At 40.1% G+C, this 13,426-nt stretch overlaps 1 protein-coding gene across 1 annotated transcript; it reads left to right on the forward strand.

Moving 5' to 3' along the window:
* Positions 1 to 296: 296 nt before the first annotated feature.
* Positions 297 to 13,421, forward strand: LOC100639195 (cadherin-23; the record flags this gene model as incomplete). The annotated part of the gene is made up of 5 exons (XM_019999372.1): positions 297 to 12,582; positions 12,650 to 12,732; positions 12,829 to 13,130; positions 13,187 to 13,261; positions 13,318 to 13,421. Coding segments are annotated over exons 1-5 (12,636 nt in total), but the record flags the coding sequence as incomplete, so codon positions are not given.
* Positions 13,422 to 13,426: the final 5 nt, after the last annotated feature.

The raw sequence follows: 13,426 nt of genomic DNA on the forward strand, positions 1-13,426 counted from the left end.
ATAATGTACACTCTACCTTCAATAAGTCTCATGCAGCCAGACTATTCATAGTTTGATAGGACCATACATGTACATGTCAAGATAAAAATTAATAATCCTTTAAAAATTTTAATAACTGGATATTTGCAAAACCTTTGGGCCACAGTAATTTCTGAAGTTATTATATTCATTGTTTATATATTATATTAATAGCTATTATCATTGAATGCTTATATATTATACTAATATCTACTGTTTATATTTTGTGGTTGGTAGTATTTGCATTTGTGTGGTGTCCCCAGTGTTTGTGGGGGTGTGTCATTATTACTATCTTATGTAAACTGTAAGGAATTTGATACTCCCTGTTTAGCCTGACGGTGCAACTAAGCTACAGCAACAGCAGACATCTCTGTCTCTCTCTCAATTTTGCTACAACTGTATCCTTCATTTCTTCTATAATGCCAGGAGCTCTTACTACCTGCTAGACAATAACCTGCTTATTTTATAACCTGTTCCTGCAACTTTAAGATAATGTCTTCTCTATTACAACTAGTCCTTATCTTTTTCTCATTGGCTGTTCTACCTAGCAGCAGTCAGCAGTTACATGTACCAGTACAATCTACTGAACTAGTCTCCATTAATACCTTCATATACAATATAAGCAGTAAGTTCTACCTCCTAACAAAGAGAACTGATCTACACTATAAACTGATACCATCTACTCAGTGTTCTGTATTCAATGTAACATCAAGTACTGGGCTACTCTTTACTCAAGAATCAATCAATATCACTGATGCTGATTCCAGCACTGATCCCTTAACGTGCATCAGTACTGATACAGACCAGTATCCAGTTCTATCATCATACAACTGCTTCATTGTTGGTTCTACTGATAGTTACTCTTATGGGCTGGTAGTTAATGTCCATGTACTACCTACTGTCCACCATTCTCTCCCTCTTAGCGTTGGAGGAGAGGCAGTGGGAGGACTGGAGAATGCTCCTCTTGAATTGGACGGGTTTCCTCTATTGGTTGATTATAAAACAGAATCCAATGAACTGGCCAATGGATACTTATTGCTGAATGCTAATGACAGTTTTAGTATTAATATAACCACTGCCAGCTGCTATAGTGTACTCCAGCTGGTAACGACCAGACCTCTCTCTATAGGAACCAGTTATAACCTTACGCTGTATCACATGCCCACTCAATCAGGGACTCAAATACTCGTTAATGTTGTGGGTGGGAATCGCTACTCTCCAGTTTTCATGGACGTCCCTTCATCTGTTACTATCAGTGAGCTATCACCAGTTGGATCACTGGTAACTATGGTAACAGCATTTGATAATGATACTAATGGATACATTACTTATACCTTGTATCCTCTTTCTTCTAGCTTTATCATACACCACACCACAGGACTGGTTTATCTATCACAACCACTGGATTATGAGTCCAGCACTTTTACTAACATTACAGTAATAGCCAGTGATGGTGGCTACCCAAGGAGGTCCACTGAGATTAGTATAAGTATATTCATTACTGATGCCAATGAAGTGAGGCCAGCTATTGATATACAACAACCTCTCACTGGTCATCATGAGATAATCAATGATACCATTCCTGTACCTGAATCAACTACTACTGGAAGCATTTTGGCTAGATTTGTTTTGACTGATGAAGATTCCTCGCATATTTCTATTAATATGGACTGCAGGACATGCCATAACTGTTTCACCCTCTCACTAGTGAACGTGACCAGTAATACTAGTAATACTGGTAATACTGGTTTGACTGCCGTTTATAATTTATTATTAACTAGTAGGCTGGACTATGAAGGATACACTGATACTCATGTTATTCTAATTAATGCCACTGATAATGGAGCCCCGCCCCTCACTATCCTACGTACTATTAATATTCAATTAACGGATACTAACGACCCTCCTCTTTTCCCCTCCCCCTTTTATGAGGGGCGTGTCTCCAGTGGGTCTCCTATCGGTACCAATGTCCTATTTGTAACTGCTACGGACCAGGACGCTGGTGACAATGGTACACTGGTATATGCTATGGTTAATGGTAGTGGGTCGTTTACTATTCATCCATCCACTGGTTTGGTAAGTGTCCATTCTTCGTCCCTTGTACCTGGACTGGTCTTCATCAATGTCTCAGTACGTGATACTGGTCCAAGTCCTTTATATGACTATACTTCATTGACTGTACTCGTTACTGAGTCTGATACCCATCCTCCTGTGTTTTCAAACCCATACCCCAGTACCAGTGTATCAGAGTATTGGAATCAGTCTTTACCTTTGTATCACTTCAATGCCTCAGATCCTAACACAGGCTGCAGTGGGTCAGTACATTATTCATTGTTATATTCAGAGCCACCATTATTCTATATAGACCAGGTCTCTGGTTTACTCTATTTGAATGATTCTCTTGATTATGAGCTCTCCTCTACTGCCAGGGTCTCCGTCTCTGCCCGTAGCCTTGGCAACAGTCCTGATCTGGTTTCCACGGCAACACTGACTATCACTATTCAAGATGAAGATGATAGCTCCTCCTCCTTCACTCCATCCTGTCCCTGCTCACCAGTGTTCCTCACTCCGCTGTACGCTGGTGTCGTTAGAGAGGACGCTGGTACGGGGGTAGAGGTACTTAGGGCACGTGCTGTTGACTATGATCAAGGTGATGTCATTAGTTATTCAACATCAGGATCAGCCGATGTCATTGATATTGATTCTTCTACTGGTCAGATCACGCTAGCATCAACTCTTGATCGTGATATTGATTATATATCGTTTAACGTGATTGCTACTGATCAAACCAGCAGTTCTTCATCAGTACCAGTTCATCTTAAAGTACTTCATGTCACCAATAGCAACAGACCTTCTTTTGTATCTCCTTCCAATGGAACTATCATTAATGTGACTGAATCTACTAACACGAATCAAGTATTGATCACAATATCAGCCACTGATCATGATATTGGTGTCAACGCTGAGCTACGTTACTGGATCCGTTTCGGTAATGAACACGGTCTATTTTATCTCGACTCAGTTACTGGGAAGGTGTGGCTGACACGTCCTCTTGATTACGAGACTGACCCTCATTCTTATACTCTGGTATTTGACGTCACTGATCTTAGTTCATCTCCTCTTGACACTGGGGGTCAGTTGCTAACGGTAACACTCAATCTATTGGATATTAACGACCACTTCCCAGTGTTCACCCAGCCCAGATATGATTGCTACATAGTAGAAGATAGCTCTGATGTAAGGAATGACAATGGAAGCAGTGGCTGTAGGATTGAAGCAATAGACAGTGACAGTATTAATAATGATACAACTTATAGTATCAATGGTAGCAGCAGTTCTTATTTTAATATTGGACCTACCACTGGTCTTATAATGGCCAAGGACTCCATTGTTATTGATTATGAGAGAAATCATCTTTTTGTGCTGATAGTAACAGCTGCTGATGGAGGAACACCTCCTCATTACTCCACCTGTCCAGTATATGTACGAGTTATCAATGTTAATGATAATCCACTTCAGTTCATACCATCATTGTTTAGTGTCTACCTTCCTCTACAACTACCCGCTAATGCTACTCTATTTAATGCCCATGCCTTTGATCGTGATGAGACGAACATTACCTACAGTCTCTTAGGAGATGGTACCAGTTATACAGTGAGTACTGACGGTCTGGTATCCATTGACAGACTAGGACCAGTAGACCCTATCAATGAAACTGTAAAGATCATATCACTGGGGCCTGACTCCAATGGGCGTACTAATGACTATAACCTCTACTACCTCCCCGGGATCAATTTCAACTCACTCCCTCCTCAGTTTATTGCTAGTAATCCTCCATTAGTATCGATACCTCGTCGAGCAACCAATGGAACACACCTTGTTACCATGGTAACTTGGGACCCAGACCGTGGTCTTGACGGTGTACCTCGGTATTACATCATCGGTGGGACCGGAGTTGGGTATTTTGCAATACACAAGACCAACGGGTCCATAGTAACTAGGAGAGAACTCTCAGCTCTGACCACACCTACTCTATCACTGGTTGTCATGGCAACAGACTCAGGACCACACCCACAATTCTCGCTCTTTAACCTGACGGTAGCAATCACTGATGATCATAAAGTATTCATTGACTCTCCAGTTTATAATTACACTATCTCAGATAAATATTCATTTACTGGCCACACCTTCGGATACGTACATGTACCTGTACATGATGGGCGTGTCATCAATTACGTCATACCTCCCGCCCAAGAGATCCTACCGTTTGCAATCAACCGGTCGACCGGTGGCCTCAGTGTCAATGGCACTCTGGATAGACAATGGTACAGTTTCAGGACAGTGGCCAGTGATTCTACTGAGAGTACAGTGTCCGTTATTAATGTGAGGGTTCTGGTCACTGTTAATAATTTCAGACCCGAGTTCCCTCCTCATTTCAGTACCATACTATTACCAGCTTCCTTTCCTCTCAATACTTCTTTCATTAGACTTTTTGTAACCGACGGTGACAACAATAATAATGCTGACTCATCATATTCAATACTAGCTCCTCCCAATTCACCGATTAGGATTGTCCCTACAAGTGGAGAGCTATTTCTATCGACCACACCCTCTTTTAATAGCACCGTCATAACAATAAGAGCTAATAATGTTGATCTGTTCAGTGATTTCAATATCAACATCACTCTATTTCATGCTGATGCTAACACTGATTTTGATCTGATTTCAAACAACAATGATTCCATTCTGGTACCAGAATCAGTAGGCATTGGTTCAGTTATTTACACTCTTCCAGGCAGTTCTGATGGTCGGCCGTTATTCTATTATCTAACACATTATGATGATGATGATGATAAATTCACAGTTCATTCTGGTGTTGTATATGTTACTGGTTCAATGGATTATGAAGTACAGCAGCACTATACACTGGTCTTCACCATTAATGATGGTAGTAACAATAATAATAATAATAATAAATATTTTACTCTCAATCTCTCATTAACTGATGTTAATGATAATCCATCATACTTCAGTGAAGATAATTTCGTTTTTTCTCTTCCTGAAGATGCTCTGCTTAATTACGTTATTGGATCAATCAATATCACTGATTCTGATTCCGTTACTGCTAGCAATGTGATTTACTCTATCATCGATTGGCTTCACCCCCTGTCCCCCTCGTTATTCAATATTACCAGCTCGGGGGTCCTGGTATTGACCGGACCCCTTGACAGGGAAACCATTTCCTCTCATACCCTAACAGTCTCAGTACAAGATGGCCAGTTTGAGCAGTTGACACGAGTAACCATCAACGTTGAAGACACTGATGATAACCCTCCTTCATTCACTGGCTTACCAGTAACACTGGTTGTACCAGAGGACAGGTCGCTAGGTGACATCGTTACCATAGTAACAGCGTTTGACCTTGACGACCCTCTCAACAGCAGTTCCATAGTTTATTCATTGTCTGGTTCTCATCAAATCCTTAACCTACCTTTCCAGCTTGAGTCCAGTACTGGTGTCATTAGTATCAATGGATCTTTGAACTATGAATCCGTCACTAGTTATAATTTATACATTACAGCTGCTAGTTCTACTAATCCTCCATCATACTCCACTCACTCATTGTCTATACTAGTCTCCAATATCATAGACACATTCCCTGTTCTATACAGTATGGAAGTATCAGTTTATGAGAACCAGTCCAGCAGTAATTACGTTACTAATATAGGGGCATCCCCACCTCCCCCTCACCCAGTCACATACAGTATAGTCAATGGCAATGACCTCGGTCATTTCTACATTGAGGGATACACTGGTACCATTAGGACATTGGTACCACTGGATAGGGAAACTGTTGATTATTATAATCTAACTGTCCGTGGATCTTATTCTCATCAGTATTACACTGATATATCAGTATTGATCAGTGTTCTTGATATTAACGATAACAATCCTTCAGTCTCAGTGTCTAATCTTACGTTTCTTGTATCAGAGGATGCTAATGTATCAAATCAAATCATCTTTGATCTTAACCCGATTGATCTTGATCAAGGTAACAATGGTAGCATACGATCAATACTGATCCTTGATTCTGAATCTGACACGATATTTGATATTGATACTAGCGGACACTGTACATTAAAACGCCAGCTGGACAGAGAAGAGAAGGAGACCCATCAATTCAACGTATTATTAATAGATGATGGCCACACCCATCCACTCTACAGTACCTATTTAATAACTATACTAGTGACTGATGTTAATGATAACGATCCTATATTCAGTAACTACCAGTCTACACTAGTGGTCAGTGGACCAATCTTGAGTAATGAAGTGCTGTATAGCTTCACTGCTACTGATACTGATGGAGGAGCTAATGGTACCACACAGGGGTATTTTATTAGTGGGGGTTCCGGTGAAGGTGTGTTTAATATTGACCCCCTCACGGGTGACTTGAGGGGTCTGGAACTATTTGAAATGGAGTCTAATTACAGTCTAATGATAGGGGCTGTTGATGGAGGGGGTAGGAGGTCCATTATTAATATTTCATTGATAATATCATATTGTAGGTTCAATAGACTGTCTTTCACTCCACCATCTTATAGTCTATCAGTAGCTGAGGACACACCCCCTTCCTCTCTCCTCCTTTCTCCGTCAATAACTGATTTCAATAGTCCAGGAGTTTTTAGATATTCTTTATCAGTTCATGACGATCAGTTTATGATCAACACCACCACTGGCTCCCTCTCTCTCCTCTCTTCTCTTGACAGAGAGCTCACTCCAGTCCATTACCTGGTGTTAATAGTACAAGACATCTCAGCAAATATGCTACGAGTTGCCAAGACGACAGTCACCGTGACGATATCAGATGTTAACGATAACGCCCCCACATTCATTGGTCTTCCTTATGCTGTGTACCTCAGTGATACTCAAGAGATTGGGTCTCATGTCTTTACTGTACTAGCCAGTGATGCTGATACTGATAATAACAGTGATATCAGTTATTATATCATCAGTGATCCTATCTCAGCACTGGGTATTAACTCATCTACTGGTGTTCTTTATTACAACCAAACCATCGACCCAGCCATTACTGATATTCACATCACTGTTGTCATAGGTGCTGCTGATAATGGACACCCTCAACTGAGCTCCAACACAACATTAAGACTAACTCTTATTAATTCAAATGCTCCTAACTTCTCAGCTCCACTCTATACAGCTACACTACCAGAGGACACTGCTGCTGGCACTACTGTAGTGAGACTGTTAGCTGAACCTAGGACTGATGGGGCACTGTTGTTCTACAGTATAACTGATACCGGTGACATTAGGTTCCCATTCTCAATCAATCCTGAATCAGGAGTGATCACTGTTAACGACCGTGGGCTGGATTACGAGACTACTCCATCTTACTCCTTCACAGTGCAGGCTGAAGAGATAAGAACTGGTCTGTATAGTCAAGCCACAGTTCAAGTATCCATTACTGACATCAATGATCAAGTACCTTCCTTTACCCAATCATCATACATCATTAACATACCAGAGACCATCAGTAAAGGATCTACTATACTGACAGTAGAAGCAGCTGATGGTGACACTCCTCCTAATGCTCAGGTAACCTATTCACTCTCTCCCTCTACCTCCTTCACCATTGATCCATCAACTGGTGACATTACTACTAACAGCACATTAGACTATGAGGTACGGACTAGTTACCAGCTGACACTAGTAGCTAGGGATAGCGGAGACACTCCTCTGGAAGGATCTGCTTCACTCAGGATCATTGTAACCAATGTTAATGATAATCCACCAGTGTTTGTACCACTGTCACCCATCAGTGTATCAGAAGGGGCAGACCCTGGTACAGTGGTGACCTTTATAAGAGCAATGGACGCCGATAATAATGAGATTATATACAGCATTATACCTGAACAAGATGGAGGAGACAATAACTTCCAATTATTAACTAACGGTCTACTTAGACTCAACCCTCAAAATGTTAGTTTAACTGATATTCAGTACACATTGAATGTCAGTGCTAGTGATGGGGTCCATGTTATATTTACATCAGTTACTATTGATATTGATGATATTAATGATCACTCGCCAACTTTCAACCAATCAGAATACAGTGCTAGTGTGGTTGAGAATTCACCCAGTGGAGTGGGACTGATTCGTGTTAATGCGACTGATTCCGATCGTGATATTAACGCAGAAATCACCTACTCAATGATTGGCTCATTATTCACAATTGATCAAAAGACTGGATTGATATCAACATCTTCTAGTAATATTGACCGAGAATCCACGCCCACTCACTCATTAATAATAATCGCTAGAGATGGGGGCGGACTGACTGATACAGCAACAGTTGTTATAAGTGTTGTTGATGTTAATGACAACAGTCCTTCATTCACTCAGTCACTGTATGGGGCACTATTAGCCGAAGGAGACGATTACAATAATCATCAGGTACTGACAGTACTAGCCAGGGACCCTGATGAAGAAATTAATGGAAGTATCACTTATAACATTATAACTAGTCATTTTAACTTATTTCATATTAACCCCAGCACAGGGGTTGTATCAGTGACAGGGTCTTTGAATTATGAAACCGACTCGTCTTATTCTTTTAACATCACTGCTACCGATGGAGGTGGGCGTGTCTCTGAGGTTGCCATAGTAACGATAAACATCACCAATGTAGCTGACACTAATCCATACTACTCACAGCCTGTGTATTACCTACTGGTACCTGAGGACACACCCACTGGCCCCTTCTACCAACCTAATGTAACGTTTGCCGAGGGATGCACTCCTTCAGGTTATTCCATATTTGGTAAAGGTAATGGACCATTCTCTTACAATAGTAATGGATACATTACACTGAATGGACTGCTGGATAGAGAGGACACAGACTCTTATACCTTCTTTGTTACAGTTCAGTGTGTTCAAGTTAACTTATTAACCAACCCACCTACATTCCAGACCAGGTATGGCGGGTCAACTATCAACATTACCATTACTGACGTCAATGAATGGCCAGTCATTACCAGTGCACTATACATATCCAGTATCATATCCGAAGGATCCTCCATCAACTCTACAGTTACTATAGTACAGGCTGTTGATACTGACCTGGGTCTCAATGGGACTGTACAGTACAGACTAGGATCAAGTGATACTCCTTTTAGCGTTGATACAGTATCTGGGGCCTTGCTAGTCTCAGGGACACTGGACAGGGAACAACAGCAACTGTATACTTTGAACGTCATTGCTTATGATTTAGGGACCCCCTCTCTTTCGTCTAGTGCTACAGTCATCATAGCTATACAGGATATCAACGATAACCCACCTTCATTCATATGTACTAATGATACCAATGGAGTATTGATAGACTCTCAGTGTCACTATAGTATCAGTATACCAGAGGATGTTGAGTTAAATCAACTGATACTAACACTAGGCACTAATGACTCTGATATTACTGGTAGTACTTCATTCTTACTGAACAGCACTGTGTTCAATATCACCTCTACTAGTGAGGGTAATGGAGTCATAAGGACAGGAGCTGGTCTTGATCGTGAGACCAATGATCATTATGAACTGAGAGTCATAGCTAATGATGGAGTCTTCACTGTGGAGGCTTTTCTTAGTGTCATCATAACTGATATCAATGATAATAGACCATTCTTCAGTACTGGAGAGTATGTAGTGGACATTATTGAGAATTATTCCACTCTAACTGTCTTTATAAGACTCAATGCTACTGATGAAGACTTTGGCAATAACTCCATCATAACGTACACTTTACTGACCAACCCATCCTCTGCTAATGTATCCCTTAACTCTTCCACTGGTGAAGTATCATTCCTAATATCACCAGATCATGAAACAGCTAGCAGATTAGAATATTACATAAGAGCTAGTGATATAGGGGGCCTTGAAGACCTGGCTACCCTAACTATTAATATAATTGACGTCAATGACAATACTCCTCTATTCACTGGCTCTAATTACACTGCCAGTATCTATGAGAATACTACTGCTAACGTTGAAGTACTGCTGGTGTCAGCCACTGATTCTGATTCAGGATCTAATGCGTTAATACGTTACGATATTGATTTGGAATCATCTCAATACTTTACCATTGACACTGTTACTGGTCTGATAAGAGCTAGAGCTCATTTTATAGACAGAGAAAGAAACGAACTCTTCAATATACTAGTAACAGCAAGGGACAGTGGAGAAGAACTCAGTCTACATTCAAGTACCAACGTAACCGTATTCATCACTGACATTAATGATAATCCTCCTCTATTTGCTGATTCATCATTCACAGTGTTTGTGTATGAGAATGCATCAGTTGATACTGTCATTCACTCCTTCACTGTCACTGATGATGATGAGGGGGTTAATGCCCAATTGAGTTATGATATCGCTGGAACTGGTAAAGAGTCATTCCTGTTACAGGCCACACCCACTGGACTATTGCTTAAAGTGAATGGAGAGTTAAACAGTGAAAGTGTTGAACTGTATAGTCTAGTACTGACTGCTACTGATGGAGGTATCCCGGCTTTAAAAACCTCAGTACTCATTAATATTCACGTCTTAGATCAGAACGAACACTTACCAACTTTCAATAGACCACTATATACCTTCACCAAACCCGAGGATGAACCATCAGGAAGTGTCGTTGGTACTATCACTGCCTCTGATCTTGATCCTGCTGATTCTAACCTAACGTACAGATTCAAAGGATCAGTGAGTGATTTCAGTGTTAACGAGAGAACAGGTAAGATCAGGATTGGAGGACGAGGGCTGGACTTTGAGAGAGTAAGGAACTACACTTTGATATTGTTAGCGATTGAGCCGAGACCATTATCACCACAAACTGCTCAAACTGTCATTGAAATTACAGTAACAGACGTCAATGATAATCCACCTGCCTTTCTCTGCTCTCATGACCACACCCACAACTGCATGAACCACTCGTACAGTGTAAGGGAGAATATTGATAATGTGATACTGGGAAGAATGAGAGTGATTGATGCTGATACTGTCACTGATCCAAACCAAATCAGATTCAGTATAGCATCAGGAGGAGTCGATATCAACAATAGAACACTCTTCAGTATTGACAGTATCACGGGGAACCTGTCCCTCCTATCACCACTAGACAGGGAGGAAAGGGATTCTTATGTTGTCATGGTTACAGCTAGTGACGGGGGGACCCCTAATCTGATTGGCTCTACTCAGGTATTGATAAGAGTCACTGATGTTAATGATAATGGTCCTAGAGGAGGTGTCCAGTATATTATTATTAATCTATTGGAAGGGGATTTGGGATCACTCTTAAATGAGGCAGTCTTCACAAACGACAGTGATATTGTTAATAATTATACTCTTACTGTTACTGGAGGAGTCAGTGATGAGATTACTATTAATGACGGGTTGATCACTAGTACCAGTGTCAAACTAACACCAGGACAATACAGCCTACCTGTTGGTATCACTGATGTGCTGTATAATGGGACAATAGTCCATACAAGAACTCTCATTAGTATCATTATTAATGACATCAGTTCTCATGTACAGGATAACTCATTCACACTACTGCTGTCTGAGATAACACCGTTAACGTTCTTATCTGATTTCTTGATTGATTTTAACACAACTTTAACGTCACTGCTAACACAAGAGCTGAATCAGCTGATACAAGTATCATACATTGATATTAAACCAGCAGTGGGGCCCGTTATACCAGCTGGTACATTATTAACGATATCAGTTTGTTACAATGACAGCAGCTGCATAGAACCTGATCTGGTCCAACACTTTATACACAGTAATAAGGAGAGAATTAATAATATTAACATTGTTAGTGTGGACGTTAACGATTGCTCTAAAGAACCCTGTGCTAATAACGGCCTGTGTTCAGGGACTGTGGAATTCTCTTTATCAAAATCTTTCGTTACTTCTCCTCATTTGTCATATCTAGGCCTTGTTACTAAGGGGCGGAGTACTTGTACATGTTTTTCTGGTTTTACAGGTGATAGCTGCTCAGAACCTTGCAGTGATTGTAATGAAGCAAGTCTTTGTGACAGAGTGGCATGTCCTACTGATTATAGATGTGTTATTAATGATAGAGGCAAACCAGAGTGTGTTGATGATTGTAACCTGTCCCCTTGTTTAAACGGAGGACGCTGCATACCACAGGATCCTGGCCACCATTGTTCATGTCCGTTAGGGCACGATGGTCCAAACTGTGAACAAACAACAGCAACTTTCAATGGACAATCTCATGTTTTATTTCCGTCACTACCCCTTGTGAAAAGTGGGTCCATCAGTTTTGAAATTATTACTAATGAATCAGAAGGAGTGTTACTGTATGGCGGCCATTTTGATGTCGGATTCAATGATAGTTTATTGATATACGTTACTAATAATAGTTTAATGACTAGTGTCTCGTTTGGTGGCTATGAATATCAATTGATTGTTAATGAGTTTCCTATTAATGTGAAGGAATGGATTACGGTAACATTTGAATACGATATTAATGTAAGGGGGCGGGGCTGAGATAAATTATTTATTAAATAATTATTTAATTACATGTTTATTTTTATAGTTTATGCAGTTGAAAGTTGCAAGATTTGACAACAAGTATCAGCAAAAGAAGACAAGAATATCAAACCTGACACACAACAATCAGTAAGAATTTCATTATTATTATTATTATTATTATTATTATTATTATTATTATTATTATTATTATTATTATTATTGTTATTATTATTTTTTCCCTAGTTTTCTTGATTTGACCACACCCATCACACTAGGGAGGCTCCTCCCACAATATGTCTCGTTAGCCCCGCCCACATTACCCTCAATACGTAATTTCCAAGGTTGCATAAAGAACGTTGATATAAATGGACATGTACTTGATTTCTCGGCCCCCCTACTGGCAGAGGGTCTGGAACAGGATTGTCAATTTACAGATATTAATTGTAACCGGACCCCTTGTAACAACAGTGGAACCTGTATCGGAGAGTGGGAGGGGTTTACATGTACATGTACGGATGAATATACTGGAGTATACTGTGATGAAAGTAAGAGGGGAGGAGACAGTATTATTATTATTATTATTTTTTTTTAATTTTTTTAGAATATTCAACTGGTTCTTTCACTGGTGATGTCATTATTAATTATGAATTATTATTAGCCACACCCACAAGTACAGGTACATGCTTATAACGTATATGTACAATAAATAATAATAATTAATATATTTTATAGATAATTCTTCACCCACTAAAGGAGTGTCTCGTTTATACAGCAGAGGATCAACTGATATTTATTTATTAATAAGTACAACACAGACTCACTCATCAGTGATACTCCAACT

Source organism: Amphimedon queenslandica, unplaced genomic scaffold (assembly GCF_000090795.2).
Source record: "Amphimedon queenslandica unplaced genomic scaffold, v1.1 AMPQUscaffold_13273, whole genome shotgun sequence".
Classification (NCBI taxonomy): Eukaryota; Metazoa; Porifera; class Demospongiae; order Haplosclerida; family Niphatidae; genus Amphimedon; species Amphimedon queenslandica.